This window comes from Ornithorhynchus anatinus, chromosome 2 (assembly GCF_004115215.2).
Source record: "Ornithorhynchus anatinus isolate Pmale09 chromosome 2, mOrnAna1.pri.v4, whole genome shotgun sequence".
NCBI classification, from domain to species: Eukaryota; Metazoa; Chordata; class Mammalia; order Monotremata; family Ornithorhynchidae; genus Ornithorhynchus; species Ornithorhynchus anatinus.
In genome coordinates this window covers 164,959,026-164,984,101 of record NC_041729.1, presented here as the reverse complement: position 1 = coordinate 164,984,101, position 25,076 = coordinate 164,959,026, and the positions used below count along the sequence as shown (strand labels likewise).

The 25,076-nt window shown below is 44.8% G+C and overlaps 1 protein-coding gene across 4 annotated transcripts in view; it reads right to left on the bottom strand.

Annotated features, from left to right (window-relative positions):
* The window catches only part of SOX5 (SRY-box transcription factor 5), a 490,387-nt gene that overhangs the window by 114,131 nt on the left and 351,180 nt on the right, over positions 1–25,076 (bottom strand). For all 4 annotated transcript variants that reach the window (XM_029058134.2, XM_029058136.2, XM_029058133.1 and 1 more), the window contains one exon: positions 5,974–6,065. In XM_029058134.2, the coding sequence (XP_028913967.1) occupies positions 5,974–6,065 (92 nt within the window). The remainder of the gene's footprint in view (positions 1–5,973; positions 6,066–25,076) is intronic.

Genomic DNA, 25,076 nt, shown 5'->3' with positions numbered 1-25,076 from the left:
ACTGTCACCCCTTCGCGGGCAGGGAATATCACTGTTCATGGCTGAGTCGTCCTCTCTCAAGAGCCTAGTACAGAGCTCTGCACACAGGAAGTGCTCAATAAATACAACCGAATGAATTCCTGTGGGATTGGTTTTCCGAAGCCACCTCGGTCGAGTAGATGCTTAGAGGTGGGCTTAGGCTGAAGCATTACTCCAAGAGATAATAGATTTATCTGGGTCCCATCATGATTATTGATCCCCTTCGGGAAACAGCAGGAACCTGATAAGATGATGAACTCCACTTTTCCATCCACTTCTGCCTCAGAAAGTGTCCCACGCCTTCCTGTCAACTGCAAAACTCTCTGACAGAGGCTTCTGTGTGTGTCATCTCTATATGGGGGGCAAAGCCCCTTCATTGGCTGCAGAAGTAGACTGATTTCAGTGGCCGCTTTGTTTCTCTCGAAGTCTCGCTCAAACACGTGGCTCTCTGTTACCTACGCTAGTTCTCATCCAGTATCTGGAGGCTAAGGAGGAATATGTTGAATCTAGGCACGATCACTGTTATTGTAAAGAAACGGTGAACTGGAGTGGCTTGTGATTTAGCCCAATTCAAGATACTTAATAAAGTGGACTTTGGGGTTTAAGAAAAATTGTACTTTGTTAAAATTCCATTGCACTGCTGCGTGACTGTGGGCAAGTCACTTCACTTCTCCGTGCCTCAGTTACCTCATCTGTAAAATGGGGATTGAGACTGCGAGCCCCACGTGGGACAACCTGATTCCCCCGTGTCTACCCCAGCGCTTAGAACAGTGCTCTGCACATAGTTAAGCGCTTAACAAATACCAACATTATTACTGATCGGGGCTTCGGTAGTGAGGAGTGCAGTGATGATCCAGCTTTTAAGGGAGAGGGAATATATTCATGCTTATATGCATATGTATTATGAAAAGCAGCATGGTTTAGTGGAAAGAGCCTGGGTTTGGGAGTCAGAGGACATGGACTCTAATCCCAGCTCCGCCACTTGTCAGTTGTATGACTTTGGGCAAGTTATTTAACTTCTCTGTGCCTCAGTTACCTTACCTTTAAATGGGGATGAAGACTGAGTCCCACGCGGGACAACCTGATAACCTTATATCTACCCCAGAGTTTAGAACAGTACTGGGCACATAGTAAGTGCTTAATAAATACCATCATTATATATTATGTACCTATCTTTAAATGATCTATGTTTGTCTCCTCCTCACAACTATAAGCACGTTACGAGAAAGGAACGTGTCTGCTAATTCTGATGCATTGCACTCTCCCCAGTACTTGGCACAGTGCTCTGCACACAATAACTGCTCAATAAATATCATGGATCGATATATATCGATATCTAAAAATGGAGGTATTTGTTACGCACTTACTACGTGCCGAGCACCGTTCTAAGTGCTGTGGTAGATACAGGGTAATCGGTTGTCCCACGTGGGGCTCCCGTTTTTAATCCTCACTGCACAGGTGAGGTAATTGAGGCACATATATATAGTGATAGTGAGCGCTCAATAAATTCCACTAATGGGGAGCCCCACAAGGGACATGGACAGTATCCAATCTGATTCGCTTGTATAAAGCAAGGGCCTGGGAGTCAGAGGGTCATTAGTTCTAACAAGGTCACTTGTCTGCTGGGTGACCTCGGGCAAGTCACTTCAGTTCTCTGGGCCTCAGCTACCTCATCTGTAAAATGGGGATTGAGCCCCACATGGGACAGTGACTGTGTCCAACTCAATTTGCTTGTATCCACCCCAGTGCTTAGCACATAGTAAGTGTTTAACAAATACCATAATTATTAAACTCAGCACCTTGTAAAGTACCTGACACATAGTAAGTACCTGAGAAATATCCTTTAAATAAATGGGAGATAGAAGTTTAGCATCCAAAGGATAACTGTATTTTGTCCACTGGAGGTCTAATTTTCCCATTGCATATAAAACCATTTTTTTTTAATTGCACTCTAAATACTTGAGAGAAAGTGGAAAGAGCCCAGGCTTTGGAGTCAGAGGTCATGGGTTCGAATCCCACCTCTGCCACTTGTCGGCTGTGTGATTGGGGGCAAGTCACTTCACTTCTCTCTGCCTCAATTCCCCCATCTGTAAAATGGGGATTAAGACTGTGAGCCTCACGTGGGACAACCTGATGACCCTGTACCTACCCCAGCGCTTAGAACAGTGCTCTGCACATGGTAAGCACTTAACAAATACCAACATTATTATTATTACTTTTATATCTGTCTCTTGGGAAGCAGCATCGTGTCATGGTCACAGCATGGTCCTGGGAGTCAGAGCTTCATAAATTCTAATGCTGGCTCCACTACATGTCTGCTGTGTGATCTTGGGCAAGTCACTTCCGACCTGAGAGGGTCTGCTTCTGACCTGATTGACCCGTTATTACCTCGGGGCTTAGAACAGTGTTCGACATATAGTAAGTGCTTAACAAATTCCAGAAAAAAAATTCAAGAGCAACATCCTTTCTTGCGAGTTAAAAAAATCTTTTGCGGGTGGTCGAGGGGTGTCTCTCCAGCCTCTAACCCCTGGCTCGTAACTTGCCTTCCGCTTCGCTCCCCATTCAAATCTTCCAAAAAACCTCTCCCCCCATTTTCCAACAACCAACCAAAGAATCAATGGTATATGAGTTCTCACTACGGGCAGAACACCATACTAAGTTCTTTGGAGAGTATATTACAGTAGAGTTGGTAGAAATGATCCCCGCTCACAAGGAGGCAGAGAGGATTTATATATCAGTTCTCTTCACACGCTATTTTCTGGGCTTTGGAGTCAGAGGTCGTGGGTTCGACTCCCGGTTCCGCCACTTGTCAGCTGTGTGACTGTGGGCAAGTCACCTAACTTCTCCGCGTCTCAGTTACCTCATCTGTAAAATGGGGATTAAGACTGTGAGCCCCATGTGGGACAACCTGATTCCCCTGTGTCTACCCCAGCGCTTAGAACAGTGCTCTGCACATAGTAAGCGTTTAACAAATACCAACATTATTATTATTATTCATTCTCCATAAACTCACTTTCCCGCTGTAGCTCGTTCTGGATTCATCTGCCTTTGGCCTTTCTCTTGTCCCTCCTCCTGTCTGTAACTCAACCTATCTCCTTCAAATCCACCGTGTCTTCCCACCTCCTGAGGCGTCCTGACATCCCATCTCTCCCACGGGGTATTCCCTACTTGTGTTCCATCTTTCCAGAGTCCCCTAAAATGTTCCTACACACTTAGCTTTATTCCCCATAACTTTACCGTGATATCAATGACAATAATAGTATTTAATCAGCGCTTATTATGCCCTAAACATTGTACTAAGAGCTGGTGTAGCTGCATAGTGAGCAAGGTACGTGTCTACCAACTCTGTTAGAACTCGGACTCCCCCAAGTGCTTAATTCGGTGCTCAATAAATACCATAGATTGATTAGCCTCTAGATGGAGAAGCAGCGTGGCTCTGTGGAAAGAGCCCGGGCTCGGGAGTCAGAGGTCATGGGTTCTAATCCCAGTTCTGCTACTTGTCAGCTGTTTGACTTTGGACAAGTCACTTCACTGGGCCTCAGTTCCCTCATCTGCAAAATGGGGATTAAGACTGTGAGCCCCACGTGGGACAACCCGATGACCTTGTATCTATCCCAGCACTTAGAACAGTGCGTGGCACATCGTAAGCACTTAAATACCGTGATTATTCTTATGCTCATTTCAGTGGGTCAATAATGCCTTTATGGAATAACACATTTAGTACAGTCCCTGGCACCTAGAAAGCACTTAAAAAAGTATAGTTTATAGTATAAAAGTATAGTTTTATAGTTGTGAAGAACATTATGCTAAGAGTTTGAAAAAGAGTTAGGAGGAGACATAAGTCTTGCAAGGATCATTATGCTCAACTGAAACTGCTTACCGTCGGCTTTAAAGCACCCAATCATCTTTTCCCCTTACCTTATTGATTTCCTATTACAATCCAGTATGCACACTTCACTCAAACTTACTCTCTCAACCTCGTTTTTTTTACGGGATTTGTTGAGCGCTTTCTAGGTGTTAAACATTGTACTAAGTGCAGAGGTAGACACAAGTAAATTAGATTGGACACAGTCCTTGTCCCGTATAAGGTTCGCGGTTTAAGTAACTACAGTCTAGTCTAGTAATAGAGTGGGCAGTAAAGGAGGATCACACAGGCTTCAGATAGAAAGGAAATCAATCGATGCTATTTACTGAGCACTTACCACGTACAGAGCACTGTACTAAGCGCTTGAAAAGAGAGGGTGGTACGAGATGTTGTCTATCTTGGTAAGTAGCTGTGGCCTAGTGGCTAGAGCTCGGGACTGGGAGTCAGCAGATCATGGGTTCTAATCCCCACTCTGCCACTTGTCTGCTGTATGATCTTGGACAAGTCACTTTACTTTTCTGTGCCTCAGTTACCTCATCTGGGAAATGAGGATTGCGATTCTGAGCCCTCGGAGGGACAGGGACTGCATCCACAATAATTTGCTTGTATCTCCCACAGTGACTAATAGAGTGTCTGGCACATAGTAAGCATTTAACAGATAGCATAATCATCGCCACATCTTTCCTTTGAGCTGGAACTCCCTCCCCTTCCAAAGCTGACAGACTGTTACTCTCGCCACCTTCAAAACCGCATCTCCTCCCAGAGGCCTTTGCCAATGAAGCCCTCATTTTCCCCACTCCCTCTCCTTTCTGAGTCACCATCGCACCTGAATCTGTCCCCTTTACACATTTGATATTCACCGCATCCTCAGTGCCCCAGCACTTATATACTTCTCTGTAATTTATTTGAAATAACATCTGTCACCTCTCTAAGTCTATAAGCTCTTTGGGGAAAGGAAACATGTCAGTCAACCCTGTAGCACCGTACTCTCCCAAGCCCCTAGTGCTCTGCACATAGTAAGCGCTCAATAAATAGCATCAATTGATTAATTTTTGAGTTACCATAAGAATGATATTTGTTGAGCACTTACAATAGCAGAACACTATACTAAGGACTTGGGAGAGTACAGTAGAGTTAGCAGACCCTGTAAAAGACACGGTTTTACAGTCTAAAGGGAGTTTAGCAATTCTCAAGCAGTGGGGCCTAGTGCAAAGAACATGGGCTTGGTAGTCAAAATAATAATAATGATGGTGTTTGTTAAGCACTTACTATATGCTGAGCACTGTTTTAAGTGCTGGGGGAGATAAAAGGTCATCAGGTTGTCCCACTTGGGCTCACAGTCTCCATCCCCCATTTACAGTTGAGGGAACTGAGGCACAGAGAAGTCAAGTGACTTGCCCCAAATCACACAGCAGACAAGTGGTGGAGCTGGGATTAGAACCCACGAGCTCTGACTCCTAAACCCAGGGTCTTTCCACTATGCCACACTGCTTCTCGAGAATCTGGGTAAGAATGGGAAAGAAGGATCTGGGTTCTAAAAGCAGTTTCATCACTTGTCTGCTTGGCCTAGTCACTTAACTTTTCTGTGCCTCAGTTCCCTCATCTATAAAATGGGGCCCGCAGCTTAATCCTTCATTTACAGACATAGTCACTGAGGCCCAGAGAAGTTAAATGATCTGCCCAAGGTTGCACCGCAGGCCAGTGGCCGAACCAGAATCACAATCCAGGTCCTTCTGACACCCAGGCCCGTCCCCTTTCCACCAGACCATGCTGCGTTCACGCTAATGATATCACGTTTAATGGTTGCAGCATTAAATCCCAAGCCAACATTCCCCGTGAGGTGGAAACACCACCAGAGATCCAAAACAACCCACGCTCCAGTTAAAAGAAAGAGAAATCAGAGCTCAAAAGAATTAAGAGTAGGAAAAGAGAGAAATCCAAATGGGATGGGAGAAACTGTGCAGGTAGAAGAAGAAATAAGCCAAAATCATCCCACTTTCGCTCTCCCCTAACTCACGCGCTAGGAGATGAGAAAACGATTTCCCCTCTTTACTTAACCTTTGCCTCCGCTGCTCTGCATCCAGACTTACCTGCAGTTGGAGCGGACTTAAACCCGGGGTAGCCGTGGCCGCAGCTGCGGCTGCCATGGTAGTTGGAATCAGCTGAACAGGGTAAGGGTCACCTAAGTAAGAGAATAATACGGGCGTCAGCACCTTTTATCTACTCTCCACCTGCAAATTAAACTCCTGCATTCACTCTTTCCAACAGGCTTCTTTTGTGGGCCTTGCTGAGGCTTAATGAAAAGCCGCATTGTGCAGCCTTTTACTAACACTCTTCACAATTCTGGCCGGGAGAGAGGATTGTGCATAAAAGGCACAAGCAATTAAGGCGGAAACCTCATCCTTTTTTCATGATGTATTTAGGGAAATGGGAAAAAAAAAGTGCGCATTGATCAGAGAGCTGCACTTTATAGATGTACGTTAAAAGCAAAAAAAAAGCACCACACAGAAATAACACTATGACTTTGATAAGATCACCCCAGAAGACGCACAGATTTACTGTCTTAGCCAGCGTCCGAACTTAACTAAACCGACTTCGGTGTTAATAGACTGAACTTTGGAAAGATTAAACCTTGGATTTTATGCAGGAGAAGAGCTAGGCTTTTGACTGCTATATAATCCCTTTAATAAAACAACATTCTCATGTATTTCCTCTCGTGTTGACAAAATTGCAATACCTCAACTGAATTTAAAAGGAAAGAAAGAGGCTCGGACGATTCAACTGAAATGCTCCTTTCTTAATTTCCCAATTTGATTCAAATGATTCCAACGTTACTCATTTCACAGGAAAGGCATCCTTTCAAAAAGGCACGATGAGAAACGGGAGGCAAGTCTTTAAAAAGTGACTTCTCACTGCTTCTCTGAGGCAGAGCTGAGGTGAAGCCGTATCATCGATTGAAAATTTTTGAAACGCATCATATCCCTAACCCAAGAGGATGCATATCTGAAAACTTTTCACTCAGTTAATGCAGGTCATGAGACCATTTGTTCAAGCCCCGATATTTGCTAACAGATATGATTAGCGTGGCCATTTGAAAGAAGACTATGGTGGACATGGAATTATTCACAAGGTACATAACTCAAAACGTTTCCTCCAGCTTAGTGCTTTCCTTCAGCAATTTGATTAAAGCGCAGTCAAGGTCACGTAAACATGATGTTATGAACTTCCTGGATATTGTAGCAAGAGTTCTGGGAAATTCTGTACAATAAACGTTTATCGTAACAAAAACCGTAAATGCCGCCGAGGAAACACGTTAAAACCATAATAGAAATTACGCGGATAAAATCCGTGTACCATTAACTTCTGAAATCCTTCTATCCGACCACAATCTCCTCACCTGCTGCTCCCCACAGATCTATCCTTTCCCCCTCACAGTGAATGCCAATCTATTGATCTGCACACATTTTCTCGTCATCATGCCTCATTTAATAATTACGACGTCTCCTGGTATTTGTTAAGCTCTTACTCTGTGCCAAGCACTGTTCTGAGAGCTAGAGGAGATCGAGGTTATCAAGCTAGACAAAGTCCCTGTCCTGGGCTCACAGTCTAGGAAGAGGGAGTTAGATTTAATCCCCACTTTACAGATCAGGAAACTAAGGGACGGAGAAGTTAAGTGACCTGCCCAAGGTCACACAGCAAAGACAGAGCAAAGATGAGAGCACAGGTCCTCTGATTCCTAGCCCCGTGCTCTTTCCACTAGTCTACGCTGATTCTTTAACATTTAATCTTCCTGCTCAAACTCCCATCCCTTGACACACAAATTGACATCCTCAACCACACCAGTTCTTCTGAACTCAACTCATCCCTTCACCCATCTCATCTCATTTTCATTATTATTATTATTATGGTATCCGTGAAGCGCTTACTATGTGCAAGGAACTGTTCTAAGCCCTGGGGTGGATACAAGCAAATCGGGTTGGACAGAGTTCCTGTCTCATATGGGATTCCCAGTCTTAATCATCATTTTACAGATGTGGTAACTGAGGCCCAGAGAAAAAACCCTGCCTTGATTTCATTGCTCCGTCTAGTTAAGGCTCCGTCTCCCATCTACCGATCCTCTCCAATTTCTTGATGGAGTTGTCTACTCCCACCGCCTCCACTTGCTCTCCTCCAATTCTGTCCTGACCCTTTCCAATCTGTCTTCTTTCTCCTGCAGTCCACAGAAACCACTCTCTCAAAGATCACCGGTGAACTCTTTCTTGCCAAATCCAACGGCCTCTACCCCATCCTAATCCTCCTCAACCTCTCAGCTGCCTTTGACTCTGTGGACCAACCCCCGTTCCGGGAAAGATTATCCAACCTCCGATTCACTGACTCTGTCCTCTCCTGCTTCTCCTCCTATCTCTCTGGCCGCTCAGTCTCAGTCTCTTCCTATCTCTTTCTCCGCTCATTCTCAGTCTCTTTTGTGGGCTCCTCCACTTCCTCCCACCATGGTGTCCTGGGGATAGCGCATGAGCCCGGGAGTCAGTAAGTCATGGATTTTAATCATTAAGCAGCGTGGCTTAGTGGAAAGAGCCCGGGCTTGGCAGTCAGAGGTTGTGGGTTCTAATCTTGCCTCTGCCACTTGTCAGCTGTGTGACTTTGGGCAAGTCGCTTCACGTCTCTGCGCCTCAGTTACCTCAGCCGTAAAATGGGGATGAAGTCTGTGAGCCCCACGTAGGGTAACCTTATTACCTTGTATCTACCCCAGAGCTAAGAACAGTGCTTGGCATATAGTGAGCGCTTGACAAATACCATCATTATTATTTTTATTGTCCAAGCTCTGCCACTGGTCTGCTACGTGACCTTGGGCAAGTCACTTCACTTCCCCGGGCTTCAGTTATCTTATCTGGAAAATGGAGATTTAGACTGCGAGCTCCACATGATTCAGGGACTGTCGTCCAACTTGATTTGCTTGTATCCATCTCAGTATTTAGTACAGTGTCTGACACTTAGTAAGAGCTTAATGAATACTATTTTTATTATTATTGATAATAATAGCTGTGGGTGTCCCTCAAGGCTCAGTTCTGGGTCTCCTTCTATTCTCCATCCACAGGCATTCCTTTGGAGAACTCATTCACTCTCTCAGTTTCAACTACCGTGTCTATGCAGATGATTCCCAGTTCTCTAACTCCAGCCCTGATCTTTCTTCTTCTCTGCAGTCTTGGATTTCTTCTCGCCTTCAGGACATGTCTATTTGGATGCGCCACCGACGCCTGAAGCTTAGCATGTCCAAAACAAAACTCCTCATCTTCCCCCTCAAACCCTGTCCTCTCCTCACATTCCCGTGACTGCAGACAGCACCACCATCCTTCTTGTATGACAAACCCTTCACCCTGGCATTACCCTCTAAATAGCTCCCACTCAACCCACATATTCGATCAGTCACCAAGTCCTGTCGGTTCTTCTTTCTCGACACGGCAAAAATCCGCTCTGAAATTTCCATCCAAACTGTCACCACCCTGATCCAACCATTTAACCAATCCCACCTCGATTACTAGGGGATAAAGCCCGGGCCTGGGAGTCAGAAGGTCATGGTTTCTAATCCCGGCTCTGCCACTTGTCTGTTGTGTGACCTTGGACGAGTCACTTCACTTATCGGGGCCTCAGTTACCTCATCTGTAAAATGGGGATGGAGTCTATGAGCCCCATGTGGGAGAGGGACTGCGTCCAATCTGATTTGATTGTATTCATTCATTCATTCATTCATATTTATTGAGCACTTACTGCATACTTATTGTATTGGGTATTTATTGTACCCACCCCAGCGCTTAGTACAGTGCTTGATACATTGTGCTTAATAAATACCATTATTATTATTATCATTATTATTATCAGCCTCCCTGTGGCAGTCCCAGCCTCCTATCTCTCCCTACTACAGTCCATACTTCACTCTCCTGTCCAGATCATTTTTCTAAAAAGCCGTTCAGGCCACGTTTAGAACTTTCAATGGTTATCCCATTCACCTCCACTTAAAAGAGAAACTTCTTATCACTGGCTTTAAATAGCTCGATCACCTCCCTCCCTCCTATCTTACTTTGCTGATTTACTACTATTAAATTAGACTGTAAGTCCGTCAATGGGCAGACACTGTCTCTATCTGTTGCCGATTTGTACATTCCAAGCGCTTAGTACAGTGCTCTGCACATAGTAAGCGCTCAATAAATACTCTTGAATGAATACTACAAACCAGGATACTCCAGCACCGATCTACTCTCTTAACTCGAGCTCGCCTGTGTAGCTGCCCTCACCCCATCCATTCATTCAATCGTATTTACTGAGCACTTACTGTGTGCAAAACACTGTACTAAAAGCCCCTTCCTGCCTCTGCCTGTTTTCTCTCCCTTCCATGTCATGTTTGCCCTTAGATTCATACCTTTTATTCACCCCACCCACACCAGCAGCGTGACTCAGTGGAAAGAGCCCGGGCATGGGAGTCTCGAGGTCGTGGGTTTGAATCTCAGCTCTGCCACTTGTCAGCTGTGTGACTTTGGGCAAGTCACTTCACTTCTCTGTGCCTCAGTTAACTCATCTGTAAAATGGGGATCCATGTACCTGATTACCTGTATCGCCACCAGTACTAAGAACAGCGCTTTGCACATAGCAAGTCCTTAACAAATACCACGTTATTATTATTATCATTTTGTCCCTTCATTACAAATAGAGGACACCCCTCTGAGAGGGGGTTAGACATTCTGAAAATGGTATTAGAGGAGCAGCATGGCCTAGTGGAAAGAAAAGGGGCCTGGGAGTCACAGAATATAGGTGCTAATTCTTGGCCTTTCATTCACCTGCTGTTTGACCCTGAGGGGGGTCACTTAACTTCTCTGAGCCCCATTTTCCTCACGCCTATTGTCCCCCCCACCTTATAGATTTCTAGATCCATGTGGGTTAGGGACTGATTGAATTGTATCTACCGCCGTGCTTAGTACAGGACTTGACACGAAGTAGGCACTTAATAAATATGAGAATAATAGTAGAAAGATCATGGAAGAAGTTTGAAGGCCTCACTAGACTGTAACCTCCCTGAGAGAAGGGATTGTGTCTACATATTCTATTGTATTCAACTCTAATAAGAATTTAGTACAGTCGATTAGACCGTAAGCCCGTCAAAGGGCAGGGACTGCCTCTATCTGTTGCCTATTGGTACATTCCAAGCGCTTAGTACAGTGCTCTGCACATAGTAAGCGCTCAATAAATACTATTGAATGAATGCTCAGCACACAGTAAACACTCAATGAAAACAACTGTTTTTTTTATAGTATTTGGTAAACATTTACTCTGTGCCGGGCACTATCCTAAACCCTGGGGTAGATACAAGATAATCAGGTTGGACACTATACCTGTCCCACATGGGGCTCGCAATCTTAATCCCCATTTTATAGATATGGGAACTGAGGCCCAGAGAAGTGAATTGACTTGCCCAAAGTCTCACAGCGGACAAGCGACAGAGCCGGGATTAGAACCCAGATTTTTCTGACTCCCAGGCCCATTCTCGATCCACTAGGCCACGCTACTTCTCTGATTAGCCATATGTTCAACATTTTAGCAATTTACATACAGAACGCAGCATTCTAGCAATTTATGTGGTCTTTTAAAAATGCCAGGAAGTGAAAACAGGCTAGTGGGGAAAAACACTGCTACCAAGCAGCTATGGTGAAGAGAAAATCTTCTGAATTTTTTGACTTTACCTTTACTTTATTCTTTTAAGAATATAGTCATTCATTAGCTGAAGAAAGGGAAATATAATCTTATTTGTCTATTTTTTTATGAATAAGAGGAGTAGGAAAGGATTGATAAATAAAAAAGGGCTTGTAAACTCATATCTTCATAATGAAAAAGGTAAATCCTATTTAATTAGGATTCAGTTAATTTGATGGAAGTTTATTAAAGCAATTCTAGTTATTCCAGAAGTAACAATCTCAAATGTGACAAACCTTCCACTGATTTATATACAGTGCATATATGTGTATTCATACATACATTTATGTACTTCTGAGAATAAGTATTTATGCAGATTAGCACCGAAGCAATTCATCAGTTACTTATAACTACATTATTTAACTGATTTATTTTCAAATTTTCCTCATTTAGTAAGGATTAAGTGGAAAGTTCTGACTTTTAAAGTTCATCCATGTTTGTTACTTAAATTGACTGTAAAGAAGAAAAAATGCATTTTGTTGTTAGCCGGGAGCTAATGATCTACATAATTTCATCTTCAGCCACACCGAGACCAATTCACCTTCGATTTTATACCCAACAGGGGAAACTTCAGCTCATAGGAGCCAAACTTGTATTTTGAGTCGAGGGGTAAAAAGGGAGAGACGTTTTTGATGGGGTGGGGACTGAGAGGAGTGGGATTTATAGAGTTGAGGGTCCAGAAAGCCACTATTTTTGATTTTTTTCAGTCCTGACTGGAAACTCTCCTAACTGGTCCAAGAACCGGAAAGGCTGAAACTGTGAATCCAGTTCAAACAGCTTGGGGATAGCACTTGTGTCCATATCTGTCATTTATTTCTATTAATGCCTGTCTCCCCCTCTAGACTGTAAGCTCACTGTGGGCAGGGAATGTGTCTGTTTTATTGTTGGTATTTGTTAAGCGCTTACTATGTGCAGAACACTGTCTAAGCGCTGGGGTAGATACAGGCTAATCAGGTTGTCCCACGTGAGGCTCACAGTCTTCATCCCTATTTTACAGATGAGGTAACTGAGGCACCGAGAAGTGAAGTGACTCGCCCACAGTCACACAGCTGACAGGTGGCAGAGTTGGAATTCAAACCCAAGGCCTCTGACTCCCAAGCCCGGGCTCTTTCCACTGAGCCACGCTGCTTCTTGTTCTATTGTACAAGTGCTCCTTTCTGATCTCCCAAACTCCTATCTCTCACAGCTTCATTCTATACTTCACTCTGCTGCCCGGATTACATTCCTTCAGAAATGCCCTGGCCATGTCACCCCCCTCCTCAAAAATCTCCAGTGGTTGTCTATCAACCTTCACCTGAAGCAAAAACTCCTCACTCTTGGCTTCGAAGCCATCCATCCCCTTGCCCCCTCCTACCTCACCTCCCTTCTCTCCTTCTCCATCCCAGCCTGCACACGCTCCGCTCCTCTGCTGCCGCTAACCTCCTCACTGGACCTCGTTCTGGCCTGTCCCACCGTCGATCCCCTGGCCCACGGCAAGTCACTTCACCTCTCTGGGCCTCAGTGACCCCACATGTCAAATGGGGATTAAGACTGTGAGCCTCACGGGGGACAACCCGATGACCCCGTATCTCCCCCAGCGCTTAGAACGGTGCTCTGCACGTAGTAAGCGCTTAACAAATACCAACATTATCATATTATTACTTCTGGCCTGGAACGCCCTCCCGCCTCACCTCCGCCAAACTAGCTCTCTTCCCTTCAAAGCCCTACTGAGAGCTCACCTCCTCCAGGAGGCCTTCCCACACCGAGCCCTCCCTTTTCCTCTGCCCCTCCTCCCCACCATCGCCCCGACTCCTTCCTTCTGCTCTACCCCCTTCCTCGCCCCACAGACCTTGTGTCTATTTGTACCTATTTATTATTCTATTTATTTTATTAATGACGTGTTTATATCTATAATTCGATTTATCTATTTTGATGCTATCGATACCTATCCACTTGTTTTGTTTCGTTGTTTGTCTCCCCCTTCTAGACTGCGAGCTATGGATTGCGTAGGTAACTGAGTCCCAGAGAAGTGAAGGGACTTATCCAAGGCCTCACAGAGGACAAGTGGCGGATCTGGGTAGGGACTGTCTCTATCTGATGCCGAACTGTACTATATCTGATGCCGAATTGTACTTTCCAAGGGCTTAGTACAGTGCTCTGCACACAATAAACTTTCAGTAAATACAACTGAATGAATGAATGAATAGCAGCCTTCAGAGTCCTCATACTTTTCCCAGATCTTGTAATAGACTGAGCCTATAAACGTATGGACTTTTCACTGAATTATTAGGTTTCCGCCTAGCAGGCATCAGGTCGAAGGTATAACCGTGCCATGAGTGTCACAAAAACATCAATACATTAACATTCTCATGCAAGATTGCCATTGTTTTTACGAGATGTTCTTCCCCTTGACGCTGTTTAGTGCCATTGTTCTCGTCTGTCCGTCTCCCCCGATTAGACCGTGAGCCCGTCAAACGGCAGGGACCGTCTCTATCTGTTGCCGACTTGTTCATCCCAAGCGCTTAGTACAGTGCTCTGCACATAGTAAGCGCTCAATAAATACTATTGAATGAATGAATGAAGATAGTATTTTTACGGGATTCATCAGTGAATATCGGGATTCAAAGAGGTTATCTTTGGAAGGTCCTGGGTCAGGCTAACGTAGAGGAGCAGAGACAAGTAAACCCCACACCTAGGATTACTCCCCAAAATAACCTCGTCGTCCTAAATAGCAGAATGGAAGCAGCATGTCCTAGTTGATAGAGCACAGGCCTGGGAGTCAGAAGGAAAACATTTCTAATCTCAGCTCCGCCACTTGTGCTCGGTGTGGCCTTGGGCAAGTCTTTTCACTTCTGGCCCTCAGTTACCTTTGGTAAAATGGAAATTAAGATTGGGAGCCTCATGTGGGACAGGGACTGCGTCCAACCCGATTAACTTGTAACTACCCCAGCACTTAGAACAATGCTTGGCACATGGTAAATGCTTAACAAACACCATTATTATCATTACTATGAGAAACATAACTCTGTTCGCAATCTCATGCAAGATACTATTTAAGTGGGATTCATCAAGGAATGTGGGATTCAAAGAGGTTTATCTTCTGAAGGCAAATGAGTTCCACAACTAGTTACCCCAGAAAAACAACCCTGTTGTCCTAAACCACATGTAAACCACATGGAGAAGCAGCATGGGGTAATGGATAGAGCACAGGCTTGGGAGTCAGAAGGTCATGGGTTCTAATTCTGACTCTGCCACGTGTCTCCTGCGGGACCCTGGGCAAGCCACTTCCCTTTTCCTTGTCTCAGTTACCTCATCTGTCAAGTGGGGATCGAGAACGTGAGTCCCACATGGGACAGGATTGTGTCAAACCTGATTTGCTGATATCCACCCCAGCGCATAGTACAGTGCCTTGTACATAGTAAGCGCTTAACAAATACCATCAGTATTATCATTATTATGTAACCATGCTAGAATCATTCATTAATCAGTCCATAGAATATGTTGAGTGCTTACCATTTGCAGAGCACTGTACTGAGCACTTGATGGAGTATAATACAACAATAAACAGACAGAATCCCTTCCCACAGTGAGCTTACAGTCAGAAATTCTTCACAGTGGGAACTGTACCACAGCTTTTATTATCCATTCAATTTCCAGTAAAGAGAGAAGTTGGTATGCACTTTATTCATACAATTGTTATACCTACTGTAGTATCTACCTTATTATAAGGGAGCAAGCCTCTTAATTATCAAAAAAACCCGGGTTTCAGAAATATAATAATAATAATGTTGACATTTGTTAAGCGCTTACTTTGGGCAGAGCACTGTTCTAAGCGCTGGGGGAGATACAGGGTCATCGGGTTGTCCCACGAGAGGCTCACAGTTAATCCCCATTTTACAGATGAGGGAACTGAGACCCAGAGAAGCGAAGTGACTCGCCCACAGTCACCCAGCTGACAAGTGGCCGAGCTGGGATTCGAACCCATGATCTCTGACCCCCAAGCCCGGGCTCTTTCCACTGAGCCGCGCTGCTTCTCAAGTGATGATAATAATGATAATAATGGTGCTTCTTAAGAGCTGACTATAAGCCAACAGTGGGGTAGATACATGTTAATCAGATTGGACACAGTCCCTGCCCCACATGGGGCTCACAGTCTCAATCCCCATTCTACAGATGAGGTAACAGACGCCCAGAGAAGTGAAGGGACTTGTCCAAGATCACATAGCAGACATGTGGTGGAGTGGAATTAGAGGCCAGGTCTTTCTGACAGCCAAGCCTGGACTCTATCCATTAAGCCACGCTGTTTCTTTGTAAGTTTTGAGAGCAGGGATCATACGAACCAAAAGGCCTCACCATTGGCTTTAAAGCGGGCCATCCCCTTGCCCCCTCTCACCTCACCCCACTACTCTCCTACTCCAACCCAGCCTGCACACTTGACTCATCTAATGCCAACCTTCTGACTATTCCTCAATCTCTCCTGTCTTGCCGCCGACTCTTCGCCCACGTCCTGCCTCCGACCTAGAAAGCCTTCTCTCTTCAAATCCAACAGATAATTACTTTGCCCTGCTTCGAAGGCTTATTGAAAGCCCATCTCCTCCAAGAGCCCCCCTTTCCTCTTCTCCCACTTCCTTCTGTGTCACTGACTTGCTCCCCCTTCCCAGCCCCAGCCCACTATGTACGCATCTGTAACTTATTAATTTTACAGATGTCTACAGCCTCCTCTGGACTGTAAGCTCATTCATTCAATAGTATTTATTTATTTTATTGAGCGCTTACTATGTGCAGAGCACTGTACTAAGCGCTTGGAATGAACAAGTCGGCAACAGATAGAGACGGTCCCCGCCGCCTGACGGGCTCACGGTCTAATCGGGGGAGACGGACGGACGAGAACGATGGCGATAGATAGAGTCGAGGGGGAGAACGCCTCATAAAAACAATGGCAACTAAATAGAATCGAGGCGATGTACAATTCATTAACAAAATAAATAGGGTAAAGAAAATATATACAGTTGAGCCGACGAGTACAGTGCTGAGGGGATGGGAAGGGAGAGGGGGAGGAGCAGAGGGAAATGGGGAGAAAAAGCTCGTTGAGGGCAGGAAATGCATCTGCTTATTCTTATATTGTATTCTCCCAAGCACTTAGTACAGAGCTCTGCACACAGTAAGCACTCACTAAATATGATTGAATGAATGAATGTATTAATCATCTCTTCCAAGTGCTTAGTACAGTGGGTGGAGCACGGATGGCCTTTAGTAAACAGTAATAATAACAATAATAACGTTGATATTTGTTAAGCTCTTATTATGTGCAGAGCACTGTTCTAAGCGCTGAGGTAGACACAGGGGAATCAGGTTGTGCCACGTGGGGCTCACAGTTTTAATCCCCATTTTACAGATGAGGTAACTGAGGCCCAGAGAAGTGAAGCGACTTGCCCACAGTCCCACGGCTGACAAGCGGCAGAGCCGGGATTTGATCGATGGATTGTTTGTAACCACACATCTATCCGAACACATATGTGCCCTTCAGATCCTTAGATAAGCAGCTTGGCTCAGTGGAAAGAGCCCGGGCTTGGGAGTCAGAAGTCATGGGTTCGAATCCCGACTCTGCCACTTGTCAGCTGTGTGACTGTGGGCAAGTCACTTCACTTCTCTGTGCCTCAGTGACCTCACCTGTAAAATGGGGATTAACTGTGAGCCCCATGTGGGGCAGCCTGATTACCCTGTATCTACCCCAGCACTTAGAACAGCGCTCTGCATATAGTAAGCGCTTAACAAATACCAATATTATTATTATTAGAGTAATAAAAATAATGATAGTAATAATTATGGTATTAGCTAAGTGCTATGTGCCAGGCACTGTTCTAAGTGCTGGGGTAGATAGATACAAGGTAATCAGGTTGGACACAGTCCCTGTCCCACATGGGGCTCACAGTCTTAATCCCCATTTTACAGATGAGGTAACTGAGACCTAGAGAAGTGAAGTGATTTGCCCAAGGTCACACAGCAGACGAGGGGAGGAGCCGGGATTAGAAGTCACGTCCTCTGACTCCCAGGCCCGGGCTCTATCCACTAGAAATTGTATTTCTAGGGTTTCCTTTCATGTTTTTTCAGCACCGTCCTTAGCTTTCGTCGTAGTAGTTTTAAGACTGTTTCTGGTCTCGTCTCGAAAGCACGCTGGGTGGCCGTCTTGTAAAGGGTGAAAGTTGTTCCGAAAGAGCTAACAGAATCCCCTTCAGCATGTGGAGAGGAAATGACTCCAAACGGAAAGCCTGCAGTGGTAATAATGGTATTTACTGAATGCCCACTGAGAGCAGTGAACTGTACTAAGCGCCCTGTAGAACACCTCGACACTTCCGGCATTGCCAAACGCTGAATTCTCACGTCTTCGCATTATCACGAGCGGCTATTTATTCTGGGGCGTCTTGGGAGGTGAATGAAGAAGAAACATACGACAAGAAGAGGGAACTATTAAAATTCATCGATAGGGTTATAGCATTTTAAATGGAAAGTGTTCTAAAAAGGAACCGTTTTCAAAGAATACATCCTGACAGAATTACTGGGACTGAAATGTTTTGACAGACCTCTAACAAACTTCTTCATAATCTGAGATATGATTCCTATTTCTAGATCTCGCTGATGGGGTAGAGACAAGAAAGTTTCATCTGATTTCAGGTTATAACCAGCTACCTACTTGGCTATTCGGTTATAAAAGAGATGACTATATAGACTCCATACTGTCATGGAGAAGACATTTCTGAGAATGGAAAGAGTCTTTTTCATTTCTATAATGTAAGACTATCATCTCCTTGTGGTTAAGGGCACGTGTCCACCGTCACTGTTATCTTGTCCTCTCCCAAAAGTTCTCGACGTTAAGCTCTTTTTGGGGAGGGACTATGTACTGGAAACTCTCCGGCCTTGTACTCTCCCAAGTACAGTGCTCTGCACACAGTAAGCACTCAGTAAGTATGAGTAATCGCTGGCTAAATTTCAAGATTTCTCAGATTTTTCGGCCCTAAATTACCCTATCCAAATGTTCCAGTGTCACGAGAGGCAGCTACTATCATATAATTAACACCGTATTATGAATTCTACAAAGAACTTAATTGAGGACTCGCTTTGAGAGTTTGCGCCTACTAGAATAAACAGCCTGATTTCTGTTGCCCCAATTCGAGAGAGATGTCAAGAAATTAGAAAGGAAGAAAAAAGTCACTAAAATATTGGACCTAAAATTATGAAACATATATATGTATAAATATATATGTATATATATATATATACATATACACACACACGCCCACATACACACACACACACATATACATCAATGGTATTTTTGAGTACTTACTGTGTGCAATATACTGTGTGTATACATGTGTTGCTAAAACCTTGTATCTCACTGATTTATTGAATACTTTATTCAATAGATTTATTGCGATTTATTGAATACTTATTCAATAAGTGAGATTTATTGAATACTTATGGTGCGCAGAGCACTAAACTAATTGCTTAGGAGAGTCCAACACAGCAGAGTCGGTAGCTAGTTCATGTGGACAGGGAACGGGACTGTTACATCGTACTCTCCCTAACGCTTAATACAGTGCTCTGGACGCTCTCTAGACGGTGAGCTCATTGTGGGCAGGGAAGGTGTCCACTTATTGTTATGTTGTACACTTCTGAGTACTTAGTACAGTGGTCGCTACACAGTATCGATGTCTGTCTCCCCCTTTCTAGACTGTGAGCCGGTTGTGGGCAGCAGGGACTGTCTCTCTTTATGGCTGTATTGTACTTTTCAAGCGCTTAGTACAGTGTCCTGCACCCAGTAAGCGCTCAATAAATACGACTGAAGGAAGTAAGCACTCAATAAATACGACCGAATGAATAAATGAAGAGTACGTGCTCAATAAATACGATTGAATGGCTATGTTTCCCGCTCACTTTGAGTTTCTAGTCCAGAACATTAATATCAATAAATTATAACAATAATAATGGTATTTGTTAAGCTCTCACTATGTGCCAAGCACTGTTCTAAGCGCCGGGGGAGACACGAGGTCATCGGGTTGTCCCTCGTGGGGCTCACGGTCTTCATCCCCATTTGCCAGATGAGGTAACTGAGGCGCAGAGAAGTTAAGTGACTTGCGAAAGTCACGCAGCTGACAAGTAGTGGAGGCGGAATTAGAACCCACGACCTCCGACTCCCAAGGCCGTGCTCTTTCCACTAAGCCACGCTGCTTCTAATTTCAATTATGGAATTTGCACGGGATACAAGCAAATCAGGATGGACACAGTCCCTGACCCAGATGGGGCTCACAGTCTCTATCAGGCCTTCCCAGATCGAGCTCCCCTTTTCCCTCTGCTCCCTCTACCCACCCCCCTCACCTCTCCGCAGCTTAACCCTCTTCTCCCCCCTCTCCCTCTGCTCCTCCCCCCTCCCTCTCATCTGCCTCCCTCATCTGATGTAGTGGATAGAGACTGGACCTGGAAGTCAGAAGGTCATGGGTTCTAATCTTGGCTCCACCACTTGTCTGCTGTAAGACCTCGGGCAAGTCATTCACTTTTCTGGGCCTCAGTTCCCTCATCTGAAAAATGGGGATCGAGACTGGGAATCCCACGTGGGACAGGGATTGTGTCCAACTTGATTTAGTTGTATTCACCCCAGCTCCTAGTACCAAGCCTGGTAAATAGTAAATGTTTAACAAACACCATCACCGTTATTATTAATAATAAATCAACAGTATTTATTGAGAACCTAAGGTGAATAGAACATTTTACTAAGCACGAGGGAGAATCCAAAACGTTTAAAGACACAGTCCCTGCCATCAGTGAGTTGACATTTACATTTAATAATGTCTGTCTCCCCCTCTAAACTGCGAATTCATTGTGGGCAGGGAATGTGTCTGTATTTTATTACACTGTCCTCTCCAAAGCGCTCAGTACAGTGCTCTGCAACAGTAAGTACTCAATAAATACAACTAAATGAATGAATGAAAGGATATAAGGGATCAAAGAATTCTTTAGACCATGAGTCCTGTGAGGGGCAGGGACTGTATCCAATCTCCATATAGTGAATGTTCCCAAGTGCTTAATAATTGATAATTGGGGTATTTCCTACATGCTTACAGTGCCAAGCACTGTACTGAGCACTGGGGCAATAATAATAATGATAAGGTTGGCATTTGTTAAGCGCTTACTATGTGCAGAGCACTGTTCTAAGCGCTGGGGGAGATACAGGGTCATCAGGTTGTCCCACGTGAGGCTCACAGTTAATCCCCCTTTTACAGATGAGGGAACTGAGGCACAGAGACGTTAAGTGAGTTGCCCACAGTCACAGAGCTGAGAAGTGGCAGAGCTGGCATTCGAACCCATGACCTCTCACTCCCAAGCCTGAACTCTTTCCACTGAGCCACGCTGCTTCTCTAAAGATAACCAGGTCCTTCATAGGGCTCAAAATCCAAATAGAAGGAAGAACAGGAGTTGAATCCCCATTTTGCAGTTGAGGGAACGGAGGCCCAGAGAAGTTTAGTTCATTCAGTCATATTTAATGAGCGCTTGCTCTGTGCAGAGCACTGTATCAAGCACTTGGAAAGTACAATTGGGCAACAAATAGAGACAATCCCTACCCGACGATGGCTTCTCCGTCTAGAATGGGGGAGACAGCAAAACAAAACAAGTAGGCAGGCATCGATAGCGTCAATATAAATAAACAGAATTATAGATGTATACCCATCGTTAATAAAATTTATAGAATAATAAATATGTACATATATACACAAGCGCTGTGGGGCACGGAGGGGGGTAGAGCAGAGGAAAAGGGGGTTCAGTCTGGGAAGGCCTCCTGGAGGAGGTGAGCTTTCACTTTGAAGGGGGGAAGTGTGCTAGTTTGGCGGATGTGAGGAGGGAGGGCATTCCAGGCCAGAGGTCACACAGCAGACAAGAAGCAGAGCCGGGACTAGATCTCAGGTACCCGAACTCCCCTTTCCCATGCTCTTTCCACCAGGCCGCACTGCTTCTTATTGTACCTCTTATAGCACAATGCTTCGCCCAAAGGACTTCACAAATGCCATTAGAATACTAATAATGATATCTGTGAAAGCCTTACTATGTACTATGAACTGGGGGAGAGAGAAGCAGATCAGGTTGGACCCAATCCCAGTTCCATGTAGGGCTCCCAGACTCAATCCCCATTTTTCCAGATTAGGGAACTGAGGCAGAGAGAAGTGAAGTGATTTGCCCAAGGTCACACAGCAGACAAGTAGCTGAGCCAGGATTGGAACCGATGACCTTCTGAATCCAAGGCCCGTGCTCTATCCGCTACGTAATCGTTATTATTATTATTATGGAGTTGAAAATCTGTGGTGCTGGGTTTAATATCTGTCATCTCGACCCTACTTTTCGGCAAGGAAGATCCAAAGAAATTTACACTGGGCATCCTCAGGTTCTTTCGAAGCATTCTCTATAAAATGACACCCAAAATGATTTTCTGCTACAGATCATCTCTGTAATTAAGTCCCACCTGCATCATTTCACTCTCATAGATCTAAAACCTATTGGCTTTCTGAACCGCTTTCATCCCTTTCCATTTGGGGGGTATAGGAGCGATTTGTCAGATCATACTAAGCTTCTCCTCGCCTCCACCAAGAAGACTTAAAGATACAATTAAATCCTCTTCCCTCTATTATAAAGGAGCTACAGTATGTGGTCTTTGACAAAATGGTTTTTGATTTTGTTAGTTTGGTAAAAGCGTGCCTCGTCGCTAATTTTTAGCTCGGGATCTAGTGACTTTCCCAGCCACAACTGCTCAAGACCCGGATGTCAACTGACACAGTGAAATTGGAAATTCGCCTGACATCTCCTTTAACGCCAGCCACATGGATCCCAAGCACAAGGGAGATTATAATAAAGCCCATGTGATACAACCATTAAACGATGAAACATGTGACATTAACCCAGAAAAAAAAAAAGAAAAAAACAGGAACACATCAGCAAATATGCCCGAGGAAGTTTATGGTATTTAACTCCTAAACATTAATTTTATTGTACTGTATAAGGAACCAATTAACTGAGTTTCTTTTTTATTGGATGGAGAGCTGCTGTTCAGAAAACCAATGAACAGTAAATGCAGGGCATATTTTAATTTTATTAAGCTCGGCTTGTCTACGCCTACATATTTAAGCCGATTTGAAAAGATAATTAGATATTTTGATCTGTAACTTTGCAAGTCCATTTTATTTAGCAAATAACTGAAAAAAAAAATTGAGATTGAAAAAAAAAAACACATAGTTTGTCTGCCGAACATTCCCATTCCTTCTATACGGGCCGAAATAAAAAAAGTCTTCACTAAAAACATTTATATCGATGACTTCTGAGAATGTGGTGTGATTGAATTCAGCAGGAACTCCAGAATAGAAGGATGAAAAATATAGGAGCCCATGAAAAATGTATTTTTGTTTTTAAAATAATGTGGGCGACTATTCCGGAAATAATACAAGACTGTCACTTTTCTTCTCCATTTATCTCTCATCCATCCAGCCAACTTCTGCTTCACCTATGAGAAGCAGCGTGGTTTAGTGGTTAGAGCCCAGGCCTGGGAGTCTGAAGGCCCTGGGTTCTCATCGTAGCACCGTCACACGTCTGCTGCGTGACCTTGGGCGAGTCACTTAAATTTCCTACGCTTCAGCTGCCTCATCTGTAATAAGGGGGTAAACGTGTGAGCCCCACGTGGGGCAGAGACTGTGTGCGACCCGATTAACTTGTAACTACCCCAGTTTTGGAACAGCGCTTGATGCATAGTAAGTACTTACCAAGTGCCATAATTATTATTTCTATACACGTAAACACGTCCTAAACATTTAAGGATTCATTCCCCTCAGCACTAACGAACATATCTTTAAGATAATGATAATAACTGTGGTATTTGTTAAGCACTTGCTATGTGCCAAGCACTGTTCTAAGCACTGAGGTAGACACAAGGATGTCAGGTTATCCCACGCAGGGCTCACAGTCTTCATCTCCATCTTACAGATGAGGTAATTGAGGCTCAGAGAAGTGAAGTTATTTGCCCATAGTCTCATAGCTGACAAGTGGTGGAGCTGGGATTAGAACCCAAGATCTCTGACTCCCAAGCCTGTGCTCTTTCCACTAAGCCACTCTGCTTCTCCCCCGCTTCTCCGTACCTATAATTTATTACAATATCTATCTCCCCCAGGAGATGGTTGGAGGGTCTACTGACTCTACTGTACTTTCCCAAGTTGTTAATATGGTGCTTTGCATGTACTATTCATTCAATAGTATTTATTGAGCGCTTACTATGCGCAGAGCACTGTACTAAGAGCTTGGAGAGGACAATTCGGCAACAGATAGAGACAATCCCCGCCCAGTGACGGGCTCGCAGTCTAAATGGGGGAGACAGCCTGCAAAGCAAAACAGAACAAAACAAAAACAAGACAACATCATCAAGATAAACTGAATCAAGGGGATGTACCCCTCATTAAGAAAATATATAGGGTAATAAATAACATATACAAATGAGCACAGTGCTGAGGGGAGGGGGGAGGAACAGTTGGTGGAGAGGAGGGGAAGGGGAATAAAAGGAAAGGGGGGCTCAGTGTGGGAAGGCCTCTGGGAGGAGGTGAGCTCTCAGTAGGGCTTTGAAGAGGGGAAGAGAGGTAGTTTGGCGGAGGTGAGGAGGGAGGGCGTTCCGGGACAGCGGGAGGACGTGGCCCGGGGGTCGACGGCGGGATGGGCGTGAACGGGGGACGATGAGGAGGTGAGAGGCAGAGGAATAGAGCGTGCGGTAGAAAGAGAGAAGGGGGGAGAGGCAGGAAGGGGCAAGGTGATGGACAGCCTTGAAGCCCAGAGTGAGGAGTTTTTGTTTTGTGCGGAGGTCGATAGGCAACCACTGGAGGTTTTTACGACGGGAAGTGACAGGCCAAGAGCATTTCTGCATGATCCGGGCCGCGGAATGAAGCGGACTGGAGCGGGGAGACACGGGAACAAGGGAGATAAGAGAGAAGGCTGACACGATAATCCAGTCGGGATATTATGAGAGCCTGTACCAGCACGGTAGCAGTTTGGACGGAGAGGAAAGGGCGGATCTTGGCGAAGTTGTGAAGGTGAGACTGGCAGGTGTTGGTGACGGATTGGATGTGTGGGGTGAATGAGAGAGCTGAGTCGAGGATGACACCAACGTCGCGGGCCCGTGAGACGGGAAGGATGGTCGTGCCGGGCACAGCGACGGGGAAGTCAGGGAGAGGACAGGGTTTGGGAGGGAAGATGAGGAGCTCAGTTTTAGACATGTTGAGTTTTAAGTGGCGGGCAGACATCCGGGTGGAGACGCCCTGGAGGCAGGAGGAGATACGAGCCCGGAGGCAAGCTATACTATATTATACTATACTCTCCTAAGCGCTTATTACAGTCCTCTACACAGAGTAAGTACTCAATAGATGGAATTGAAAGAAAGAAACAGTATAGCCCAGTG